Source organism: Myripristis murdjan, chromosome 8 (assembly GCF_902150065.1).
Source record: "Myripristis murdjan chromosome 8, fMyrMur1.1, whole genome shotgun sequence".
NCBI lineage: Eukaryota > Metazoa > Chordata > Actinopteri > Holocentriformes > Holocentridae > Myripristis > Myripristis murdjan.
Genome location: NC_043987.1, coordinates 36,088,682 through 36,113,612, shown reverse-complemented (window position 1 = coordinate 36,113,612; position 24,931 = coordinate 36,088,682). Strand labels below are relative to the sequence as shown.

At 46.8% G+C, this 24,931-nt stretch overlaps 1 protein-coding gene across 1 annotated transcript in view; it reads left to right on the top strand.

Annotated features, from left to right (window-relative positions):
- Positions 1 to 1,106: 1,106 nt before the first annotated feature.
- The window catches only part of itga2b (integrin, alpha 2b), a 27,704-nt gene continuing 3,879 nt past the window's right edge, over positions 1,107 to 24,931 (top strand). Inside the window, exons 1-24 of the mRNA XM_030057752.1 lie at positions 1,107 to 1,255; positions 6,335 to 6,465; positions 8,228 to 8,325; positions 8,451 to 8,616; positions 9,923 to 9,972; positions 10,168 to 10,213; positions 10,300 to 10,422; positions 13,965 to 14,009; positions 14,110 to 14,153; positions 14,338 to 14,403; positions 14,666 to 14,718; positions 15,111 to 15,183; positions 15,675 to 15,810; positions 15,918 to 16,103; positions 16,263 to 16,308; positions 17,134 to 17,235; positions 19,559 to 19,614; positions 19,936 to 20,087; positions 20,300 to 20,413; positions 20,555 to 20,622; positions 22,729 to 22,864; positions 23,132 to 23,239; positions 23,911 to 23,990; positions 24,670 to 24,750. Of these exons, the coding sequence (XP_029913612.1) occupies positions 1,116 to 1,255; positions 6,335 to 6,465; positions 8,228 to 8,325; positions 8,451 to 8,616; positions 9,923 to 9,972; positions 10,168 to 10,213; positions 10,300 to 10,422; positions 13,965 to 14,009; positions 14,110 to 14,153; positions 14,338 to 14,403; positions 14,666 to 14,718; positions 15,111 to 15,183; positions 15,675 to 15,810; positions 15,918 to 16,103; positions 16,263 to 16,308; positions 17,134 to 17,235; positions 19,559 to 19,614; positions 19,936 to 20,087; positions 20,300 to 20,413; positions 20,555 to 20,622; positions 22,729 to 22,864; positions 23,132 to 23,239; positions 23,911 to 23,990; positions 24,670 to 24,750 (2,300 nt within the window). The 5' untranslated portion in view covers positions 1,107 to 1,115. The remainder of the gene's footprint in view (positions 1,256 to 6,334; positions 6,466 to 8,227; positions 8,326 to 8,450; positions 8,617 to 9,922; positions 9,973 to 10,167; positions 10,214 to 10,299; positions 10,423 to 13,964; positions 14,010 to 14,109; positions 14,154 to 14,337; positions 14,404 to 14,665; positions 14,719 to 15,110; positions 15,184 to 15,674; positions 15,811 to 15,917; positions 16,104 to 16,262; positions 16,309 to 17,133; positions 17,236 to 19,558; positions 19,615 to 19,935; positions 20,088 to 20,299; positions 20,414 to 20,554; positions 20,623 to 22,728; positions 22,865 to 23,131; positions 23,240 to 23,910; positions 23,991 to 24,669; positions 24,751 to 24,931) is intronic.

Below are 24,931 nucleotides of genomic sequence, written 5' to 3'. Positions count from 1 at the left end.
TACAGTGGTGGAAAAAAGTTTTGGGACCCCCCATGCATTTGTGAAATATTACATTAAGAATCACTCTTAGGTCTTCAAGTGCAATTTCTTTTAGTCCAGTCACAGCCAAAATACTAAACAATCCTAAAAAAAAAAGCCATTAAAAACTTCAAATTGATTGGTTCCATAAAAATACATAAGAAATTTGGAGTATTGGGTCATTTTGGTACCAGTGATGAAGGTGGTTCTTTTTCTTAAAAGACACAGTTTCTGTCACTGAGCTTGGTGTCTATATAAAGCAGCACATCTGAAAGTTCTTCAGACACAAAAATGGCTAAAACAAGGAACCTAACGCAGGAAACACGCCTGAAGAGAAAGATTACACTGTCAACTATTTAGTTTGCTTAGTTTTTCTTGGAAACAATAAACACACACACACATATATATGAATACACATATATATGAATACATATATATATGTATATATGAATACAAGAACATTAAAGCGAAATAGAACAAAGACTTTAAAAATGAAAAAATAAAAAATCAAATGATAAGGGAGCAACAAGGAAAGTGATGATAACCATAGAAAACATAAATAGGCACAGAAGTACAGGAAGTATTAAAACACACACACACACACACAAAAAAAAAAAACAGAGAAAAGCTCTGAAATAATAGAAACATTAAAGACCAAGACTCATGTTAAAATATAAAAATGATTTTTATAAAAAAGATACAACCGATGAATTATGATCAAAAATATATGAAACAGTGTCACAACAAGCAGAGACAAAGGGGCTTTTATTTTGAGATACAGCCTCTATCAGCAGGAAGCATGGCACACACACACACACACACACACACACACACTCACTCACACACACACACACACACACACACACACACACACACACACACACACACACACACACACACACACACACTGCTCTGCGCTTCCTGTGTGTTGATAAGGAGATTCTACTTAACTGAGTTTCACTCATAACTGCCTCAGACAGACAGACACACAGAGAGAGAGACAGACAGAGAGACAGAGAGAGAGAGAGACAGACAGAGAGACAGACAGACAGTCAGACAGACAGACAGAGAGACAGAGAGACAGACAGACAGGTGTGATGGCCAGCTGTGTGTGTGTGCTGCTGTGTGTGTTGTCAGCCGGTGTGTGTTTGAACCTGCTGGAGGAAGCGTCCGTCTTCAGTGGACCGACAGGAAGTCTGTTCGGATTCTCCATCGACTTCCACCGCATCAACGACACGTAAGCTCCGCCTCCTTACCTGACCCCTGACCCCTGACCCCTGACCCCTGACGCCTGACCCTGACCCAGTGGGTGTGTGTGTGTTCAGACCAGCATTAGGGTCCTGTGTACCTGCTCACACCTTTCTAACACAACGATGTTAATCTGAGGCTGTTCATAACGATCTTATGCTGCGACGTTTCCCCAACAGCTTAACGAGCTTAACGAGCTTAACGAGCTTAACGATCGTAACAATCTTAACGAGCGGAGAGTCGGAGTGACACGCTGACAGACTTCACTTCTTAAGGACAGGCTGTCGCTAGCTAGTAATGTTAGCTAACGTTAATGTTAACGTTATCTTAACCGGTGTTACCAGTGTTGACTGATGTTAATGTGCAGAAACTGTTTCCAAGGTAACAGCGAGCTCCACCAATCAGAGCCGTGCTTAGGATTGTGGGTAGTGTAGTTCTTTTCTGTGACACTGTGAGTCAAACTCCTTTATTCTAAAAACGGGGTTGATTTGATTCAGACTTGCAGCTCCTGCTCAGTCTGCCTTCAGGGCTGCTGGCTCATAATCCTAATCCCAGTTCCAGAGCCTCGCTGCCCGGGTCCTGAGATTAAAGCTTCCTGCACACACAGGAGCGTTTCCGCTGCATTCAGGTGCTCCTCCTCGGCTCGGAACTTCAGAAAAGAGTCACATGATCAGCTGGTGTGTTCAGGGCCGCCTTCAGCCCGACGCAGCGCCACAAAACATTTGATGGAAAAGACACTGAGCACGTTCAGGTGATGATGTCACGGCTCAGAGTGCGATGATGTCACGGCTCAGAGGGCGATGATGTCACGGCTCAGAAGCTCAGATCGTGGTACATGGACATTTCTGACTGTCGGAGTTGATGAGCACCACCTGAATGCACCATGTGTTAGCTAAGAGGCTCCGCCCAGTGGCCCCGCCCCCTCTTCACTAACAGCTAAGAAGAAAGTGACTCTCGATGCTGATTGGCTGATGATACAGAAAAATATGTTTGTTGAGCAGACAGACAGTTTTGAGCAGTCAAATATATCAAAATTTTTGAGCGAATTTTGTCAAAATGCACAAAAGAAAATGCGAATTTATGCCTGTTTCCATTAGTTTTGTTTTGCGATTATTGAGAGGAGAGTGCGCCGTGAGATGACGTCATCAGACAGCGTCTGTGTGTCGAATGAACAGCAACAAACACTCAGCTGACACTCAACAGCTGATCAGGGACAGATTCCTGCTGAACTTGTCGGCTCTTGGGAGAAGTCTGCTTTCTGTTTTGGCAGCGCTAACTTCGTACTGAACCCTCACCCTAAACAAGAGAAGAAGAAGAATGTTCATGTCACGAGTGCTTCTTACTCTTACTCTTATTCTTACTCTTTTTTTATCCAGCTTGGAAGGCAGTTCAACCAATCTTATTTGTCATTATATACCGTCCTCCTAACTCAGCGTATTCTGAATTTCTGTTAGAATTCCCAGATTTCTTATCAGATTTAGTTCTCAGCGCTGATAAAGTGATTATAGTTGGAGATTTTAACATCCATTCTGACACGGAAAACTCTCTTAACACGGCGTTCATTTTGTTACTGGACTCAATTGGCTTCTCTCAGAGAGTAAATGAACCTACCCATAAAGATAATCACACTCTCGACCTTGTCCTTACTTATGGAATTGACATTGAACATTTGACAGTGTTTCCACAGAATCCTCTCTTATCTGACCATTATCTGATTACCTTTGAATTCCTTCTTCAGGATTACCGTCCGCTTGAAAAAAGCATCTCTACTAGATGCTTATCTGATACTGCTGTTGCTAATTTTAAGGAGGAACTCCCATCAGCTCTGAGTTTATTACCATGTCTAAATTTAACTGATGACTCTTATGCTTCCTTTAGTACCTCACAAATTGACAGTCTCTGCGATAGTGTTGCAGCGTCACTACGAACGACACTTGACGCCGTCGCTCCTCTTAAAAAGAAGACTATAAAACAAAAGAGGTTAGCTCCATGGTATAACTCACATACTCGTGAGCTGAAACGAACCTCACAGGGACTCAAAAGGTTATGGCGCTCTTCCAAAACTGAAGAATCTCGCTTATCCTGGCAACATAGTCTAAAAATTTACAGAAAGGCCCTCCGCGTAGCTAAAACGGCCTACTACTCATCTCTGATAGAGGAAAACAAAAATAATCCCAGGTTTCTTTTTAGCACCTTAGTTAGACTTACAAAGAGTCATAACTCTACTGATCCTTGTATTCCTACAACTCTCAGTAGTAATGACTTTATGAATTTTTTTAATGATAAGATTCTAGCCATTAGAGATAAAATTGATAACATCCATCCCACAATTGGCATTAACCAAACACCTCTTGAGACATCTATCAAAGATAATAAGCTAGAGACCTTCTCCCAGATTAATCTACTGGAACTAACTTCAATTATCTCCTCCTCAAATTCATCTACATGTCTCCTGGACCCAATTCCAACCAAGCTGCTTAAAAAAGTATTACCTTTAGTTAGCACATCTCTTCTTGCTATGACCAATATGTCTTTATCGACTGGTTACGTGCCACAGTAGCTGTAATTAAACCACTCCTCAAAAAACCTACTCTTGACTCAGATGTCTTAGCGAACTATAGACCAATATCTAATCTTCCTTTTCTCTCAAAGATATTGGTAGTAAGTAAGTAGTCGCTAATCAGCTCTGTAGCTACTTACAGCAAAATGAACTGTTTGAAAACTTTCAGTCAGGATTTAGAGTGCACCATAGCATAGAGACAGCTCTGGTTAGAGTTACAAACGACCTCCTAACTGCATCAGATAATGGACTTCTCTCCGTTCTTGTGCTACTGGATCTTAGTGCAGCTTTTGATACCATCGACCATCACATCCTATTACAGAGATTAGAGCACCTAATTGGCATTAAAGGAACAGCTTTAAACTGGTTTAAGTCCTATTTATTAGACCGACATCAGTTTGTTCATGTAAATAACGAATCCTCCTCCTGTGGAAAGGTAAAATATGGTGTTCCGCAGGGCTCTGTGCTTGGCCCTGTTTTATTCATCTCGTATATGCTTCCCTTAGGTAATATTATCCGGAAATACTCTGTGAACTTCCATTGTTATGCGGACGATACTCAGTTGTACGTATCCGTAAAGCCAAATGAAACTCATCAGCTAAGTAAACTTGAAGCCTGCCTTAAGGAGATAAAGGCCTGGATGGCCACCAATTTTCTACTATTAAACTCAGAAAGAACAGAAGTTATCATGTTCGGCCCTAAATACCTTAGGGAATCAGTTTCTAATGACATGGCTGCTCTGGATGGCATTACTTTGGCCCCCAGCTCCACGGTAAGGAACCTCGGAGTCATTTTCGATGTGGATTTGTCCTTTACCTCCCATATTAAACAGATCTCGAAAACCGCCTTTTTTCACTTGCGTAACATCTCAAAAGTCCGACATATCTTGTCTCAGAGTGACGCAGAAAAATTAATCCACGCCTTCGTTACCTCTAGGTCAGACTACTGTAACTCCTTATTATCAGGTTGTACCAGCGAGTGGTTAAAGACTCTCCAGCTGGTCCAAAACGCTGCTGCACGTGTGCTGACTAGAACTAGGAGAAGAGATCATATTATTCCAATATTGGCTTCTTTACATTGGCTACCTGTAGAATCTAGAATAGAATTTAAAATTCTTCTCCTCACCTGTAAAGCTCTTAATGGGCAGGCACCATCTTATCTGAAAGAGCTCATAGTTCCTTATCACCCTGCCAGAGCACTGCGCTTCCAAAATGCAGGTTTATTGGTGGTTCCCAAAATCTCTAAAACTAGATCGGGAGGCAGATCCTTCCAATTCCAGGCTCCCCGTTTGTGGAACAATCTTCCTATCTCAGTACGGAGGGCAGATTCACTCTCTATCTTTAAGAGTAGACTTAAAACTTTCCTTTTTGACAAAGCTTATAGTTAGGGTTGGCCCAGGTTGCCCTGGACCAGCCCTTAGTTATGCTGCTATAGGCCTAGACTGTCGGGGGACTTCATATCATGCTCTGAGCACTTTCCTCTCTTCTAATCTTCCTCTCTCCTCTTCCTTTCTTCTTCTTCGTGTCCCCCCCATACCCCTTTTTTTTTTTTTTTTTTTTTTGTGCATGCTTTTTCCAGAGTCCACTGCCCCTTTGCTTTCGTTGTGCTTTTTGTGTCTTGTCTAGGTCAAACTGTCCTGCTCATCCTGGAAGGTCATCCAGCTGCAGATGAGATGGCTGGATGCTGCGTGTCACTTCCATCTAGATTTCCTGTTCAGGATACCCTGATGTTTCTGCTGTTGTCTGCTGTCCCAGTTTGTCCCCTTCCCCCTGTCTCTGTCACCTTGTCTCTCTCTCTCCCCTCCCACCCAACCGGTAGAGGTAGATGACCATCCACCCTGAGTCTGGTTCTACCTGAGGGTTCTTCCTGAGTCTGGTTCTACCTGAGGGTTCTTCCTGAGTCTGGTTCTACCTGAGGGTTCTTCCCGTTAAAGGGGAGTTTTACCTTGCCACTGTCGCCAAGAGCATGCTCAGGAGGGAATCTGTTGGGTTTCTTGTTTCTCTACTATAATTTGTAGAGCGTGGTCTTTACCTGCTCTACCTGTAAAGCGTCATGAGATAACTTCTGTTGTGATTTGACGCTATATAAATAAAGTTTGATTGATTGATTGATTGATTGAGTGTTGCAGCGCACAGGTGTGACATGGTATTCGGTCCAGTCATCGTTTATTCACAAAACCTGTTTCCACTTTCTTTTATCGATATGATGAGAAATCCACCCCCTCCAAGCATGAAGACTTTTTTGCAAATTTTTGGCCGTTTTTCAAATTTCTGGCATTTCCATCTAAGTTTTTTTTTTTTTTTTTTTTTTTGCAATTTTTGAAAATGTGAATAAAATAGGTGGATGGAAACATGGTTAGTGTTGAGCAGACAGACAGTTTGAGCAGACAGACAGATTGAGCAGACAGACAGTTTGAGCAGACAGACAGTTTTGAGCAGACAGACAGTTTGAGCAGACAGACAGTTTGAGCTTGTTCTCATTCTGACCAATCAGCTGTTTCCCCTGCAGGGCCTACATTCTGATTGGAGCTCCCAGAGCCAACAGCAGCCAATCAGGAGTGAGGGAGGGAGGCTGCGTGTTCCTGTGCCCCTGGTCAGCGGGGGGCGGGGCTTGTGACATCATTCCCTTTGACCTGAAAGGTGACCAAACACTGTTTTTCCTCAACATCACATTTACACCAAATACAAAGATTTTATTGCAAAGTCTCAAAGTGTGAGTGTTTGTGAGCGGCACCTGAACGCAGCGCTCACCTGCGTTTCAAGGCGTGGCAGGACACCAGGGGGCGCCAACAGGTGGAGCAGCAGCACAAAAACCTGTGACTGTGACGCTGCTTAAGGGGGAACCTAAGGGGAATCAGAGTTTAAGTTAATCCTGAGGGTAAGTGTTGATGTAGCGCGGACACTCAGACTGAACCAGTGAATGTGAGAACAGCACCGAGTGGACTCTCTTCATGTTTATTCACTATCTTTGGAGCGGGAGCGGCACAGCCCAACAGGAAGTGGAGCGTCTAATCTGCAGGAAGCAGCTGTGACGTCACTACAGGAGCCTGGAGGGACAAACCTGCATCACACAGGAAGCAGACTGACCTTTCTGTGTGTGTGTGAGTGTGAGTGTGTGTGTATGTGTGTGTGTGTGTGTGAGTGTGAGTGTGTGTGTGTGTGTGTGTGTGTGAGTGTGTGAGTGTGTGTCTGAGTGTGTGTGTTCAAGTTCAAGTTCAAGACCTGTATTTGTCCCTGAGGGGCTGTTGGTTCTGCCGCAGTAGCAGTAAAAACAAAACAGCACAACAACAACAACAACAACAACAACAACAACAACAACAACAACCACAAAGAAACACACGAGGCAGACAGCCACATAGAAATCAGTAGTAAATAAGTAAATATCGTATTTCCCCAATTAATCGCCCGGCTGCAAACAGCCGCCTGGTTCTTATAAACGCCTGGGGTCTGCACGCATTCTGCGTATTAAACGCCCACCCGAATAACCGCCGGGGCGATTATTTGCATTATATTGAGGTAAACCCAAAATAAGGATATTCACTTATATTTGCAGAAGTAAACAGTTAGCCGCACAATAACTGTGCAGCACTTCTGTTTTTTTGCAAAAATAAGAGCGCTAGCTAACGTAAGGAAAAAAGGGTGCACCGTAATCTTAAATTGCCCGACTGTAAATCTGTGGGACAGTAACTGTCATCACAATAATGTCCTGGTGCAGGTCTGTGCAAAAATAAATAAAGGCCTGCAGCGAATAGCCGCCTGGTTCTTTACGCCTGGGGTCCAAGTTGATTTGGCGTATTAAACGCCCGGGCGATTAATTGGGGAAATACGGTAAGTAAATAAAAAAAGTGCATACCTGAATAAAATGGGAACTAAAGGTGATGCTACCTGTACTGCACAGAGCTGAGCAGTGAGGTGGTGCAGGGCATGAAGGAGAGTCTGTGTCGGTTAGTTTGGCTAAAGGGGGGGGGGGGGGGGGGGGTCCTGCCTTCTGTGGAAGCTGGTTATTACAGATGTGAGAGGGGTTTTGCTCTGTACTGATGATTTCACTGCTGACCTTTGTTATCCTGGTTAATGAGTTTTCCTCTTTGAGGGACGCAAACCAACAAATAAATGAAAAGGTGAAAACACACTCAGAAAAACATTTGTAAAACATCATCATCAGAGAAGCTGGCTGACTTCCTCAGACGCTGCTGCTTCTCTTCAGGAGCAAGTTAGGGGTCAGTTTGTCATCAGTGATGATGCCCAGATGCTGACAGGAGGCTCATTGAAAACAGGCCACGGGGCCTTTCAGTGTCATTTAACAGGCTCACAGTAACTCTGTCATCTGCACATTAAACACTGTGATGGCAGTCATGTGTGTGTGTGTGTGTGTGTGTGTGTGTGTGTGTGTGTGTGTGTGCAGGTGATGAGGTCCACAGAGGCTCTGTTCTCTATCTGACCTCCAAAAGCCGGCAGTGGTTTGGAGCTTCAGTGCGATCAGTCAGCAACACACACATACTGGTGAGCACACACACACACACACACAGACACACACACACACACACACACACACACATACACACACAAACACACACACACACACACACACACACACACACACACTGTGCTGCCTGTCTCTCTCTCAGGCGTGCGCTCCGCTCTTCCACTGGAACGTTCAGCGGCGAGGGGCGGAGTCAGGAAGCACTCCAGTGGGGAACTGCATCCTATTGGACCACAGGACAGGAAGCACCGCCCCCTTCTCTCCCTGCCGACAAGACATGGTGGAGGACGACTACAAACACCTGAGATACAGTAAGACAGACAGGCAGACAGACAGGCAGGCAGACAGGCAGAAGGTCAGACAGGCAGACAGACAGGCAGGCAGGCAGACAGACAGGCAGACAGACAGGCAGACAGACAGACAGACAGACAGACAGGCAGGCAGACAGGCAGGCAGACAGACAGACAGGCAGGCAGGCAGACAGACAGACAGACAGACAGGCAGGCAGACAGGCAGACAGACAGGCAGACAGTGTTTCGTTTTGTTTTGTTTTGTTGTGTTTTGTTTTGTTGTGTTTTGTTTTGTTGTGTTTTGCGCTGCATTGAGTCATGAGGAAAGAGCCGTGGAGAAACGAGCAAGAAACGACATGAATGTGAAAACTTCATGAAAATGATTTATTTAACAGTCATCAGTGACACTGGATCACATCAGATCACATCAGATCACATCACATCACATCAGATCAGATCACATCAGATCACATCATATCACATCACATCAGATCACATCAGATCACATCAGATCACATCAGATCAGATCACATCAGATCAGATCACATCAGATCACATCAGATCACATCACATCAGATCACATCAGATCACATCAGATCAGATCACATCAGATCACATCAGATCAGATCACATCAGATCACATCAGATCAGATCACATCAGATCACATCAGATCACATCAGATCACATCACATCACATCAGATCACATCACATCACATCAGATCAGATCACATCAGATCACATCAGATCAGATCACATCAGATCACATCAGATCAGATCACATCAGATCACATCAGAACAGATCAGATCACATCAGATCACATCACATCACATCAGATCACATCACATCACATCAGATCAGATCACATCAGATCACATCAGATCACATCACATCACATCACATCAGATCACATCAGATCACATCAGATCAGATCACATCAGATCAGATCACATCAGATCACATCAGATCAGATCACATCAGATCACATCAGAACAGATCAGATCACATCAGATCACATCACATCAGATCACATCAGATCAGATCAGATCAGATCAGATCAGATCAGATCACATAAGATCAGATCAGATCAGGTTTCTAGTGTTTCAGTCCAGGTGACATTCAGCTGCTGAGGCCCAGCACCTCGGACAGGAAGTGAAACTGTCGGCAGCCCCGCCCCTGAACAGGAAGTGGAGGCTGTAATGTAGCAGTCAGACGCTGGAAGCCCCGCCCCCGGCGACTCATAAGACATGTGATTGGATCATGGTGCCGTGCGGGACGTCCTGCTCTGCTCAAGTCTGATCGCTATGCTGTGTCTGTTGTTGCCTAGGAAACGACCGGCGCTACTGCGAGGTGGGCTTCAGCTCTGACATCACCAAGGTGAGGCGGAGCCACGCAGTGACATCACACTGCTTAACGATCCAGTGGACAGTTGCTAGGTTAAGTTAATTACTCTGTGTGTGTGTGTGTGTGTGTGTGTGTGTGTGTGTGTGTGTGTGTGTGTGTGTGTGTGTGTGCGTGTGTGTGTGCGTGTCTGTGTGTGTGTGTGTGTGTGTGTGTGTGTGTGTGTTGCAGGAGGGCAGGGTGGTGCTCGGTGCTCCAGGAGGGTTCTTCTTCCAGGGTGAGTGCTGCCACCTGCTGGCCTGAGCGTCATTACAGCTGTTACTGTAGGGAACACAGCTGTAATGGTCTCCATGGTGATTTCAGGTCAGGTGATCACAGTGGGAGTCGATGACATCATCAGCAACAGGCAGAGCCAGGATCCCACTGATTATGTGTCTGGGATGAGCCAATCAGACGAGTGGGAGGGGCAATACGACCACTACCGCGGTGAGTGCAGCTGCTGGGACGCTGCTGAGCCTGGACTCTACTGTCACTCTACTGTCACTCTACTGACACTCTACTGTCACTCTGCTGTCACTCTACTGTCACTCTGCTGCCCTCTGCTGTCACTCTACTGTCACTCTACTGACACTCTACTGTCACTCTGCTGTCACTCTGCTGTCACTCTGCTGTCACTCTGCTGCCCTCTGCTGTCACTCTACTGTCACTCTACTGACACTCTGCTGTCACTCTGCTGTCACTCTACTGTCACTCTGCTGCCCTCTGCTGTCACTCTACTGTCACTCTACTGTCACTCTACTGACACTCTACTGTCACTCTGCTGTCACTCTGCTGTCACTCTGCTGCCCTCTGCTGTCACTCTACTGTCACTCTACTGACACTCTGCTGTCACTCTGCTGCACTCTACTGTCACTCAACTGTCACTCTACTGTCACTCTGCTGTCACTCTGCTGTCACTCTGCTGCCCTCTACTGTCACTCTGCTGTCACTCTACTGTCACTCTACTGTCACTCTGCTGTCACTCTGCTGTCCTCTACTGTTACTCTGCTGCCCTCTGCTGTCACTCTGCTGTCACTCTGCTGCCCTCTACTGTCACTCTGCTGTCACTCTGCTGCCCTCTGCTGCCCTCTGCTGTCACTCTGCTGCCCTCTACTGTCACTCTGCTGTCACTCTGCTGTCACTCTGCTGCCCTCTGCTGTCACTCTACTGTCACTCTACTGTCACTCTACTGTCACTCTGCTGCCCTCTGCTGTCACTCTGCTGTCACTCTGCTGTCACTCTGCTGTCACTCTGCTGCCCTCTGCTGTCACTCTGCTGTCACTCTGCTGTCACTCTGCTGTCACTCTGCTGCCGTCTACTGACACTCTACTGTCACTCTACTGTCACTCTGCTGTCACTCTGCTGCCCTCTGCTGTCACTCTACTGTCACTCTGCTGTCACTCTGCTGCCCTCTGCTGTCACTCTACTGTCACTCTGCTGTCACTCTGCTGCCCTCTACTGACACTCTACTGACACTGCTGTCACTCTGCTGCACTCTACTGTCACTCTACTGACACTCTGCTGTCACTCTACTGTCACTCTGCTGTCACTCTACTGACACTCTGCTGTCACTCTACTGTCACTCTACTGTCACTCTGCTGTCACTCTGCTGTCCTCTACTGTCACTCTACTGACACTCTACTGACACTGCTGTCACTGTGCTGTCCTCTACTGTCACTCTGCTGTCACTCTGCTGTCCTCTACTGTCACTCTACTGTCACTCTACTGTCACTCTGCTGTCACTCTACTGTCACTCTACTGTCACTCTACTGTCACTCTGCTGCACTCTACTGTCACTCTACTGACACTCTGCTGTCACTCTACTGTCACTCTACTGTCACTCTGCTGCCCTCTGCTGTCACTCTGCTGTCACTCTGCTGTCACTCTGCTGCCCTCTGCTGCCCTCTGCTGTCACTCTGCTGCCCTCTACTGTCACTCTGCTGTCACTCTGCTGTCACTCTGCTGTCACTCTGCTGCCCTCTGCTGTCACTCTGCTGTCACTCTGCTGTCACTCTGCTGCCCTCTACTGACACTCTACTGTCACTCTACTGTCACTCTGCTGTCACTCTGCTGCCCTCTGCTGTCACTCTACTGTCACTCTGCTGTCACTCTGCTGCCCTCTGCTGTCACTCTACTGTCACTCTGCTGTCACTCTGCTGCCCTCTACTGACACTCTACTGACACTGCTGTCACTCTGCTGCACTCTACTGTCACTCTACTGACACTCTGCTGTCACTCTACTGTCACTCTGCTGTCACTCTACTGACACTCTGCTGTCACTCTACTGTCACTCTACTGTCACTCTGCTGTCACTCTGCTGTCCTCTACTGTCACTCTACTGACACTCTACTGACACTGCTGTCACTGTGCTGTCCTCTACTGTCACTCTGCTGTCACTCTGCTGTCCTCTACTGTCACTCTACTGTCACTCTACTGTCACTCTGCTGTCACTCTACTGTCACTCTACTGTCACTCTACTGTCACTCTGCTGCACTCTACTGTCACTCTACTGACACTCTGCTGTCACTCTACTGTCACTCTACTGTCACTCTGCTGTCACTCTGCTGTCCTCTACTGTCACTCTACTGTCACTCTACTGTCACTCTGCTGTCACTCTGCTGTCCTCTACTGTCACTCTACTGACACTCTACTGACACTGCTGTCACTCTGCTGCACTCTACTGTCACTCTACTGTCACTCTGCTGCCCTCTACTGTCACTCTGCTGCCCTCCGCTGACACTCTACTGCACTCTACTGTCACTCTACTGTCACTCTGCTGCCCTCTGCTGTCACTCTGCTGTCACTCTGCTGCCCTCTGCTGTCACTCTACTGTCACTCTGCTGTCACTCTACTGACACTCTACTGTCACTCTACTGTCACTCTGCTGTCACTCTGCTGCCCTCTACTGACACTCTACTGACACTGCTGTCACTCTACTGCACTCTACTGTCACTCTACTGACACTCTGCTGTCACTCTACTGTCACTCTACTGTCACTCTACTGACACTCTGCTGTCACTCTACTGTCACTCTACTGTCACTCTGCTGTCACTCTGCTGTCACTCTACTGTCACTCTACTGACACTGCTGTCACTCTGCTGCACTCTACTGTCACTCTGCTGCCCTCTACTGTCACTCTGCTGCCCTCTACTGTCACTCTGCTGCCCTCTACTGTCACTCTGCTGCCCTCCGCTGACACTCTACTGCACTCTACTGTCACTCTACTGTCACTGTGCTGCCCTCTACTGTCACTCTGCTGCCCTCTGCTGACACTCTACTGCACTCTACTGTCACTCTACTGTCACTGTGCTGCCCTCTACTGCACTCTACTGTCACTCTACTGTCACTCTGCTGCCCTCTACTGACACTCTGCTGTCACTCTACTGTCACTCTGCTGCACTCTACTGTCACTCTACTGTCACTCTGCTGCACTCTACTGACACTCTGCTGCACTCTACTGACACTCTACTGACACTCTGCTGCCCTCTACTGACACTCTGCTGCACTCTACTGTCACTCTGCTGTCACTCTGCTGCCATCTGCTGCACTCTACTGTCACTCTACTGACACTCTGCTGCACTCTACTGACACTCTGCTGCACTCTACTGTCACTCTGTTGCACTCTACTGACACTCCACTGACACTCTGCTGCCCTCTACTGTCACTCCACTGACACTCTGCTGCCCTCTACTGACACTCTACTGTCACTCTGCTGCCCTCTACTGTATTCTGCTGCGCTCTGCTGTCACTCTGCTGTCCTCTAATGTCCTCTAATGTCCTCTCATGTCCTCTAATGTCCTCTAATGTGAGCCTGAGACTGAAAGACTTCAGGCAGAAAACAACATGTCCACATTAAACTACGTGCACGTCCAACTGCACCTTTTTCAATGTTTTTCTATAGGTTAGGGGGCGGGGCTACACTGTGCTAAAAAACACCTCAGCAAAACTCTGTGTGTGTGTGTGTGTGTGTGTGTGTGTGTGTGTTTCAGGTTACTCGGTGGCCAGCGGTCAGCTGACAGGGGACTCCACACCAGGTGACTCTGAAATGTCAATCATTTTTCAGCCTGCCTGATGAAATCAGTTACCATGACAACAAAACACTATCAACAACCTGTGAATGTGTGTGTGTTGCAGATTACCTAGTCGGGTGTCCCAATGACAGAAACACTGCAGGATCAGTAAGACGCTCTACTGTCACTCTACTGCCCTCTGCTGTCCTCTACTGCCCTCTACTGCCCTCTACTGTCACTATACTGTCCTCTACTGCCCTCTACTGTCGTTACTGTCACTTTCCTGTCACTTTCCTGTCACTTTCCTGTCACTTTCCTGTCACTTTACTGTCACTCTGGTTTTGTGTTTCAGGTTCAGATCTACGACGGCAGAGGCAGCAGGTCACTGAGAGTTTCTCACAGCTTCCTTGGAACACAGGTCTGTCTCTCTCTTTCACACACACACACACACACACACACACACACACACACTGACCTGACTGTTTGATAACAAAGCATTTATAATAATGAGCACACTGTGATATCACTTATCAATAATTGCTGTAATGATTGTAATCAGCACAGACATGCAGTGACATGCAGGGGGTTGAAAGCTGTGTAAACAATGACTTTATATTAAAGTGAAAGTCACTTTCACTGCTCTCCCTCCTTCTGTTGATTGTTCCTCCTGGGTCCTGTAGGTGGCGTCTTACTTTGGGCACAGTGTGGCAGTGACTGACATCAACAGCGATGGGTGAGACGCCTGTCTCTCTGCTTGAATGTGAACTGAAGGAATAGCATTAAATGTTATATTTTTGAAGCTGTGCAGCGTGTTAGCCTTAAGTGTTAAAACAACAGTGCATTCTGTCATTCATTCCACCTTTCAAACCTCATCATCATCACTGGATGGTGCGGAGACGTGCGAGAAGTTAAAAAGTTAAGATGAAGACAATCATTTTAAATGAGGTGTTTGATGAACACTGCCGTCGGGTGGCTGCGATGTCTTTGATGCTGTGCTCTTCCTCTTCAGTTTGGTTTAAAAAAAATCAGCCCAAACAAAATGTTTAAACTGCGGCATTTCCTCATTATTATTATCTGTCTGTCTGTCTGTCTGCCTGCCTGTCTGTCTGCCTGTCTGTCTGTCAGTCTGGATGATGTGATAATCGGAGCTCCTCTCTACATGGACAGAGTGAAGGAGCAGCTGCAGGAACGAGGACAGGTCTGAAACAACACTAACACACCACTCTGAACCGGTCTGAACCGGTCTGAACCAGTCTGGACCACTGTGAACCAGTCTGGACCAGTCTGACCTGGTCAGGATCCGGTCTGAACCGGTCCAGAGACAGATGGTTCACAGTTCAAAGAATATTTAAATTTGCTCATGTTCATGTTTTATCCATAAAGTTGTTATAAAGTAAAATAAAACATATATTATCATATTTTTTTTTTTTTTAATTATTTAAGGTTGTTTATTTTATAATTAAGTATAGTTAATTATGACTTATTTTTCATAGTTTAATCTCATGTTTTATTCCTTGTCCTTGATGCCTTCTTTTACCTATAATCATTGCTCTTATTATTATTAGTAGTAGAAGTTGTGTAATATTAAGATAATGATTATTAATGTTTTTATGTTACATTTTTGTTAACATTGTCATCATCATTATTATTGTTGTTGTTGTTGTTAATATTCTCTCTTTTTCCGCCCAGGTTGTTGTTTACCTACAAAGAAGACACGCCCCCTTCCTCTCTCGTCCTGACCAATCACTGACCGGCTTTTCCTTATATGGGCGCTTTGGCTCCGCCGTGGTTGCCCTGGGCGACATGGACATGGATGGTTACCAAGGTAACGTGGATTCTGCTCAGAGGAGAGACTGGAGAAGGGGAGACAGTAGGTGTCATTGTCTGTTTGTGCGTGTGTTTGTGCGTGTGTGTGTGTGTGTGTGTGTGCAGACGTGGCCGTGGGGGCTCCCTGGTCAGGTGATGGTGGGCGGGGCCAGGTGTTTGTGTATCTAGGCAACAGCAATGGTCTGTCGGCCATGCCCTCCCAGGTGATTGACAGCCCGTTGCCTAGCAACCGAGCAGCATTTGGGTTCACACTGAGGGGCGGAGCCGACATCGACGGTAACGGATACCCAGGTACATTTATTATTATTTTTTATTATTATTTGTTATCATAATAAATATTATTGTCAGCATTATTTAACCAGCTGTGTGTGTGTGTTTGTGTGTGTGTGTGTGTGTGTGTGTGTGTGTGTGTGTCTGCTTGTGTGTGTGTGTGTGTGTGTGTGTGTGTAGACCTGCTGGTGGGAGCATGGGGTGCAGATCAAGCTTTTGTCTACAGGTATTATTAATATTATTGGCAGTATTTGTATTATTTCATGTTGTTTAAAAGTGTTTCCTGTGTGATAAATATTATGAAATGTTTTAATTTATTTTCCCAACAAAAATCACTTTATTTTTCTCTTTTTATTGTATTTTTATTGTAATTTATTTTAAAATATATATTCATTCAATAATTATAAATAGTTTTGTTGTCATTTTTTACTAATTTGTTTGTGAATTTCTGTTAACATTTTCAAATGTTCATATTTCAAATTTCTGTTTTGTTTGGTTTTGTTTTGAGTTTTTTTCTGGACAGAATCCAATTTTCATTTTTTTCTATTTTTTTTTTTTTTTTTTTTGGCATGAGGCAGCGTTTTGTTTTTGCCCCATTCTGTCTGTTTGTTGTTTGTTTTGTTTATTTGTTTGTCAGCATGATACACAGGAGGAAGTGATGAATACTTCCCTCTGATTGGCCAAAAGGGGCCTGGCAGTGGGCGTGGCACATCTTGATTTATTTTATTGATCTATTTGTTGATTGATCAGGGAAGGTGGCGCACTGAGCAGCAACATAAAGCAGCTGCAGGGGGCGGAGCCACCCGGGGCCCCGCCTCCACATCATGAGCTGATCAGCGTATTGATCCTCCACATCATGAGCTGATCAGCGTATTGATTGGTTTTGCCACATTTCATGTTTCATTCTTTCATGCTGATAAACAAAAGACAGAAAAGACCGAATAATTAAATGTAACAAATAAAGAAACTCTCACAACTGTAAACCCACTCTGTGTGTGTGTGTGTGTGTGTGTGTGTGTGTGTGTGTGTGTGTGTGTGTGTGTGTGTGCAGGTCCCAGGTGGTGATCCAGTCCAGGCTCCACCTCTCTCTCCTGCCGGACTTCCTGAATCCAGAAACTAAACTCTGTCAGCAGGAAGACACACACCTGTCCTGGTACCTGTCTGTCTGTCTGCTCACCTGTCTCTGTGTCTGTCTGTCTGTCTGTCTCTCTGTCTGTCTGTCTGCTCACCTGTCTGTTTGTCTGCTCACCTGTCTGTCTGCTCACCTGTCTCTGTGTCTGTCTGTCTCTCTGTCATCTGTCTGCTCACCTGTCTGTCTGCTCACCTGTCTGTCTGTCTGCTCACCTGTCTGTCTGTCTGCTCACCTGTCTGTCTGTCTGCTCACCTGTCTGGCTCACCAGGGATGCGTAAGCTCAGCTTTACTGTTCGCTCTGTACACTGACGACGGTCATACTGTGAAATGTTTGTGTGAGTGTTGTATGGAAACACAGATCAGTATATCTCTACGTACGCTGATGATACAGTTTTGCTCTGGTGAGCCTGGAGCCTGGAGCAGACGACAGCAACGCTCTCCTCATCAACACAAGAAACACAGCAGAAATTATTTTTGGTACTCCATCTGAAGCACACAGCTCCCCTCTAACCATTCATGATCAACGGATCAGTCAAGTGTGTTCACACACACATCTGGGCGTTGAAATAGACCACCTGCTGTCATGGAAAGATCACACAGAGACCCTGTGTAAGAGAACAAAGCAACGAATCTATTTTCTTCGCCGGTTAAGATCCTTTGGTGCAAATGGACAGATTCTGCTTTTATTTTTTACCACAGTGATCATGAGTGTCTTACAGTACTGTAGTACGGTACTACAGGTGGTACTACAGTACTGTAGTACCTAACCCTAACCCTGGTACGGCTGTTTGTCTGCTGCCCTAAAGTCTCAACTACGGCAACGGCTGAACATTTGTTCAAAGACCGTTGGTGAAGCACTTCAGCGGCTCTTTGAATCCACACACGACAGCAGTGAGCTAATAATATAAAATATATATACAATAATATCACCTCAAACAGTAAACATGAGGAAGACGAGCTGCTGCCTTCAGAGAGGAGACACTCTAAAACCTAAAGTAACCTTTTATTGATGTTAATTGAAAATGTCTTATCACACTGTACCAACCCTGCTTGCAAAATATTCCTCTTAAAGCGGTTGTTTTCTCCAAAAAAAAAAAAAAAGAGAGGAGACACTCGCTGCCACGTACGATAAGGCCAGCCTGAAGAGCTGCTCTGCTCCTCAACCGTCCTGAGGCTGAATCGAGAACGAGGCCGAGGGCCAGTAGAGCAGTGACCAGTAGAGCGGAGACCAGTAGAGCGGAGACCAGTAGAGCGATGACCAGTAGAGCGGTGACCAGTAGAGCGATGACCAGTAGAGCGATGACCAGTAGAGCGGAGACCAGTAGAGCGATGACCAGTAGAGCGGAGACCAGTAGAGCAATGACTAGTAGAGCGGAGACCAGTAGAGCGATGACCAGTAGAGCGGTGACCAGTAGAGCGGTGACCAGTAGAGCGATGACCAGTAGAGCGGTGACTAGTAGAGCGGAGACTAGTAGAGCGGAGACCAGTAGAGCGATGACTAGTAGAGCGATGACTAGTAGAGCGATGACTAGTAGAGCGATGACTAGTAGAGCGGAGACCAGTAGAGCGATGACTAGTAGAGCGATGACTAGTAGAGCGATGACTAGTAGAGCGGAGACCAGTAGAGCGATGACTAGTAGAGCGATGACTAGTAGAGCGATGACTAGTAGAGCGGAGACCAGTAGAGCGATGACTAGTAGAGCGGAGACCAGTAGAGCGATGACTAGTAGAGCGATGACTAGTAGAGCGATGACCAGTAGAGCGATGACTAGTAGAGCGGAGACCAGTAGAGCGATGACTAGTAGAGCGATGACTAGTAGAGCGATGACTAGTAGAGCGATGACTAGTAGAGCAATGACTAGTAGAGCGGAGACCAGTAGAGCGATGACTAGTAGAGCGATGACTAGTAGAGCGATGACTAGTAGAGCGGAGACCAGTAGAGCGATGACTAGTAGAGTGATGACTAGTAGAGTGATGACCAGTAGAGCGATGACCAGTAGAAACTTTGCTGTGGCAACAAAAATCTCAGCACCTGCTGACAATAAAGTTTATCATATCGTATATCTGTCTCTCTGTCTCTCTGTCTGTCTGTCTGTCTGTCTCTCTGTCTGTCTGTCTGTCTGTCTGTCTGTCTCTCTGTCTCTCCATCTGTCTGTTTGTCTGTCTCTCTGTCTGTCTGTCTGTCTCTCTGTAAGTCTGTCTGTCTCTCTGTAAGTCTGTCTGTCTCTCTGTCTGTCTGTCTGTCTGTCTGTCTGTCTCTCTGTCTGTCTTTGTCTGTCTCTCTATCTGTCTGTCTTTCTGTCTGTCTGTTTTCCTGACTCTACCTGTCTCTCTCTCTCTGTAGCTTTGTGATCCAGGTGTGTGTCCACGTGTCTGGTCATCGTATTCCACGAGAGACAGGTAACAACTGATCAATCAATCAATCAATCAATCAATCAATCAATCAGCTGTAGAGGGTCTTCAGTGGTGGACATGTCCTCGTCCCCGCTGAGAGCACACTCACACACTCACACACACACACACACACACTTTAACACACACGCGCATACACACACACATTCACACACTCACACACACACACACACACACATCCGCCCTCTTTGTGATGTCATATCCTGCTCGTTCGCTGCAGCTTTAGATGAAATCTGATTGGCTGTGGCGGCGCCGTGTCGCCCCCTGCTGGTGTCTCACGTGTGTCTGTCTGCTGATTGGTTGAGCCAGAGTTGTGGGCGGAGCTGCAGCTGGACAAGATGAAGCAGCCAATGGCGCGGCGGACGCTGCTGCTGTCCTCCAATCAGCCGCAGGAGACATTCAAACTGTCCATTCGGAAGGAGGTGGGCGTGGCCTGCGTCAACAAGACCGCCTACCTGAGGGTGAGTGACAGAGCAGGAGGAGGAAACCGATAACAGCTGTTACTCACAAACCAACGCTGTGTGTGTGTGTGTGTGTGTGTGTGTGTGTGTGTGTGTGTGTGTGGGTGGGTGGGTGTATGTGTGTGTGTGTGTGGGTGGGTGTATGTGCGTGTGCGTGTGTGTGTGTGTGTGTGTGTGTGTGTGTGTGTGTGTGTGTGTGTGTGTGTGTGCAGTCAGAGGCTGAGGTTCGGGACAAGCTCAGTCCGATCTTCATCACTGCCAACATCAGCCTCCTCAACACTACCCAGCATGCCGTGCTGCATGGACACACCTATGCTGTTGCACAGGTGAGTGTCTCTCTCTCTCACATACATACACACACACACACACACACTATAAATTGCCCATGAGGAAAATACTGAACTATCAACTTGCCGCCTGTGTGTGTGTTTGTGTGTGTGTGTGTGTGTGTGCATGTGTGTGTGTAGACCAGGATCATTCTGGACTGTGGAGACGACAATTTGTGTGTTCCTGACCTGAGGCTGAGCGCTGAAGCGTGAGTAAACAAAACAAACAAACAAACAAACAAACAAACAAACAATCAGTCACATGATTCAGTTCTTGACTTTCCGTGATGTCACTTCTTTGTCACGGGCGCCATATTGGCGATCATCGTCATGGCGACTGGTGATGTTGCGGCCACGGCGTCGCCGGCATGACGTCATACATGACACAACCAACATACACAGTGAATACTGGCCTGTGATTGGCCGGACGCGCTCTGTTGCCGTGTGCCTGAGGCAGAGTCCCGTCCTGGTGACCTGGGAGTCATGTGACCTGGCAGTCATGTGACCTGGCAGTCATGTGACCTGGCAGTCATGTGACCTGGCAGTCATGTGACCTGGCAGTCATGTGACCTGAGCTCCTGCTCAGCAGAGCTGCTGCTGTTTGAACGGCTGAGACTGAGTCTCCTCAGTAATCCTGGCTGTGTTTTAACAGTAACATGCAGTAACATGCAGTAACATGCAGTAATGTGCAGTAATGTGCAGTGACGTGCAGTAACATGCAGTAACATGCAGTGACATGCAGTAACATGCAGTGACATGCAGTAATGTGCAGTAACATGCAGTAACATGCAGTAATGTGCAATGACGTGCAGTAAGTGCAGTAATGTGCAGTAACATGCAGTAACATGCAGTGACATGCAGTAATGTGCAGTAACATGCAGTAACATGCAGTGACATGCAGTAATGTGCAGTAACATGCAGTAACATGCAGTAATGTGCAGTAACATGCAGTAACATGCAGTGACATGCAGTAACTTGCAGTGACATGCAGTAATGTGCAGTAACATGCAGTAATGTGCAGTAATGTGCAGTGACATGCAGTAATGTGCAGTAATGTGCAGTAACATGCAGTAACATACAGTAACATGCAGTGACATGCAGTGACATGCAGTAATGTGCAGTAACATGCAGTAACATGCAGTAATGTGCAGTAATGTGCAGTGACGTGCAGTAGTGTGCAGTAATGTGCAGTAACATGCAGTAACATGCAGTAATGTGCAGTAATGTGTAGTGACGTGCAGTAATGTGCAGAAATGTGCAGTGACGTGCAGTAATGTGCAGTAATGTGCAGTAACATGCAGTAACATGCAGTAACATGCAGTGATGTGCAGTAATGTGCAGTAACATGCAGTGACATGCAGTAATGTGCAGTAACATGCAGTAACATGCAGTAATGTGCAGTAACATGCAGTAACATGCAGTAATGTGCAGTAACATGCAGTGACATGCAGTAATGTGCAGTAACATGCAGTCATGTGCAGTAATGTGCAGTGACGTGCAGTAATGTGCAGTAATGTGCAGTAACATGCAGTAACATGCAGTAACATGCAGTGACATGCAGTAATGTGCAGTAACATGCAGTAACATGCAGTAACGTGCAGTAATGTGCAGTGACGTGCAGTAATGTGCAGTAATGTGCAGTAACATGCAGTAACATGCAGTAATGTGCAGTAATGTGTAGTGACGTGCAGTAATGTGCAGTAACATGCAGTAACATGCAGTAATGTGCAGTAACATGCAGTAACATGCAGTGACATGCAGTAACATGCAGTGACATGCAGTAATGTGCAGTAACATGCAGTAATGTGCAGTAATGTGCAGTGACGTGCAGTAATGTGCAGTAATGTGCAGTAACATGCAGTAACATGCAGTGACATGCAGTAATGTGCAGTAACATGCAGTAACATGCAGTAACGTGCAGTAATGTGCAGTGACGTGCAGTAATGTGCAGTAATGTGCAGTAACATGCAGTAACATGCAGTAATGTGCAGTAATGTGTAGTGACGTGCAGTAATGTGCAGTAATGTGTAGTGACGTGCAGTAATGTGCAGAAATGTGCAGTGACGTGCAGTAATGTGCAGAAATGTGCAGTGACGTGCAGTAATGTGCAGTAATGTGCAGTAATGTGCAGTAATGTGCAGTGAGCCAATCAGCACGCGTCTCCCATCCCCTTTCAGAGCCAGGTGTGTCACACCTGGGTGGGTCGCTGTTAGAATGACACCTGAGCCGCTTGAGGAGGCCCACACACCTTTCACCAGCATGTGAGCAGCTGTGTGTGTGTGTGTGTGTGTGTGTGTGTGTGTGTGTGTGTGCAGGGCCTCACACAGTGTCTTCGTGGGTGAGGATCAGTCGGTGCTGCTGTGGGTGTCGGCAGAGAACAGAGGAGAGGGAGCGTACGAGGCCGAGCTGTTCATCCACGTCCCACCACACACACACTACCAGAGCACACAGGTGACACACACACACACACACACACACACACACACTACCAGAGCACACAGGTGACACACACACACACACACACACACAAATGCATATTAACTGTGTGGGAACAGATTTTAGATTGACCAGTTATCAGCCCTGGATGATTATTTGGTCCAATATTCCAAATCATTTCAATAATTGAGAAATCTGATCCAGCATCACTGATCTGACACTTAAATAGAGAACTTTCCTTAAAAGTTTCCTTGTCGTTTTTAATTTACATTTTTTCTAAAGGTTGCTGGTGGTGTGCAGGGTCAGAGGCTGGTGTGTGTTCAGAGGAAGGAAAACCACACGGTTGTTGTGACCTGTGACCTCGGCAACCCCATGAGACAGGGAGACAAGGTAGCACACACACACACACACACACACACACACACATCAACACACACACACACACACACACACACACACACACACACACTCGGCTGGGAGATGTTCCAGAAGGATCACATGAGGAGGCAGAGGTCACGCTGCGATCCTGATACGAAAAACAAACAAACCTTTTTCCTCATGGAGTTCAACTGTTGAGTCAAAATCTGCAAATGTGAGCGGACACAGCTGACATCGTCAGAAACACACAACAAAGACAAACCCTGGAATAACTGGAGCACAACAAGATTTGAATTAAAAGAAAACGAGTGGAAAACTGGCACAAAAGGAAATTAAATTAGCAAAAAGCTGATAAATAAATAAACAAAATCATCAAATCAAATAAAATGACTAGAATATCAGTATGAAATGAGGCTGCGTTCAGGGACCCCCGGGGGGCCGCGGGTCACATGTTGAGAACCCGCTGTGGAGCTCCCAGGGAGGAGTGCTGGGGTGGGCGGAGCCTCGGTGGAGTGAGAAAGTAGATCCGGCTCCTGGTGCACTTTGGAGCAGGAGGGTGCGTGTCGCCCCCTGCAGGAGGAAATGACATCACAAGTAACAGAGGGGGACTGACCCTGTCTGTCTCTCTGACCTGTCTGTCTCTCTGACCTGTCTGTCTCTCTGACCTGTCTGTCTCTCTTTAGCTAAAGACAGGTCTGTTGTTCAGTGTCGGTCGTCTGGAGGAGGTGGAGAGTCACATCTGCTTCAAGCTCAGAGTCAGAAGGTATGTTATCCCTACCTGTCTCCTTCTCTCTACCTGTCTCCCTCTATCTCCCTGTCTGTAAACTTTGGAGAGACAGAGGATGAAGAGCAGCTCCTCCCCCTCTGACCAGCTGTCACGTCTTGTTGCCGTGGTGATGAGGAGGTGGCTGCAGAACACCTGTGAGGCAGACACATCACCGTGCTGCTCCTCTGGGAATCACTCTGTCCAATCAGATCACCCGACCACAACTAACTGCCTGTCTGCCTGTCTGTCTGCCTGTCTGTCTGTCTGACCTGTCTGACCTGTCTGCCTGCCTGTCTGCCTGTCTGTCTGTCTGACCTGTCTGCCTGTCTGACCTGTCTGACCTGTCTGTCTGTCTTCTCCCTGTCTGCCTGTCTGACCTGTCTGACCCGTCTGACCTGTCTGTCTGTCTTCTCCCTGTCTGACCTGTCTGACCTGTCTGCCTGCCTGTCTGCCTGTCTGTCTGTCTGACCTGTCTGACCTGTCTGCCTGCCTGTCTGACCTGTCTGACCTGTCTGACCTGTCTCTCTGTCGTCTGTCTGTCTGTGTGTCTGACCTGTCTGACCTGTCTGCCTGTCTGACCCGTCTGACCTGTCTGTCTGTCTACTCCCTGTCTGCCTGTCTGACCTGTCTGACCCGTCTGACCTGTCTGTCTGTCTTCTCCCTGTCTGTCTGTCAGTAAGAACCTGGTGAGCCCCAGCAGTGAGCAGGTGTCTGTGAGGATCCAGGTGAGGGCCGAGGCGACGCTGGAGATCAGAGGGTGAGACTCTGAAGGCCCCCGGGGGTCCCTGGGCCCCACTTTGAACACCACCATGTCCTGTTGGAGGTCAGACAGTCTCTGATTTGTCAAGTTGGTGTTTGCTTTGGGAGGCTGGGGGGGCAGATATCCCAGGGTCCCAGTGAGGAGCCTCCTCCTCATCCTCCTCATTCTCATCCTCCTC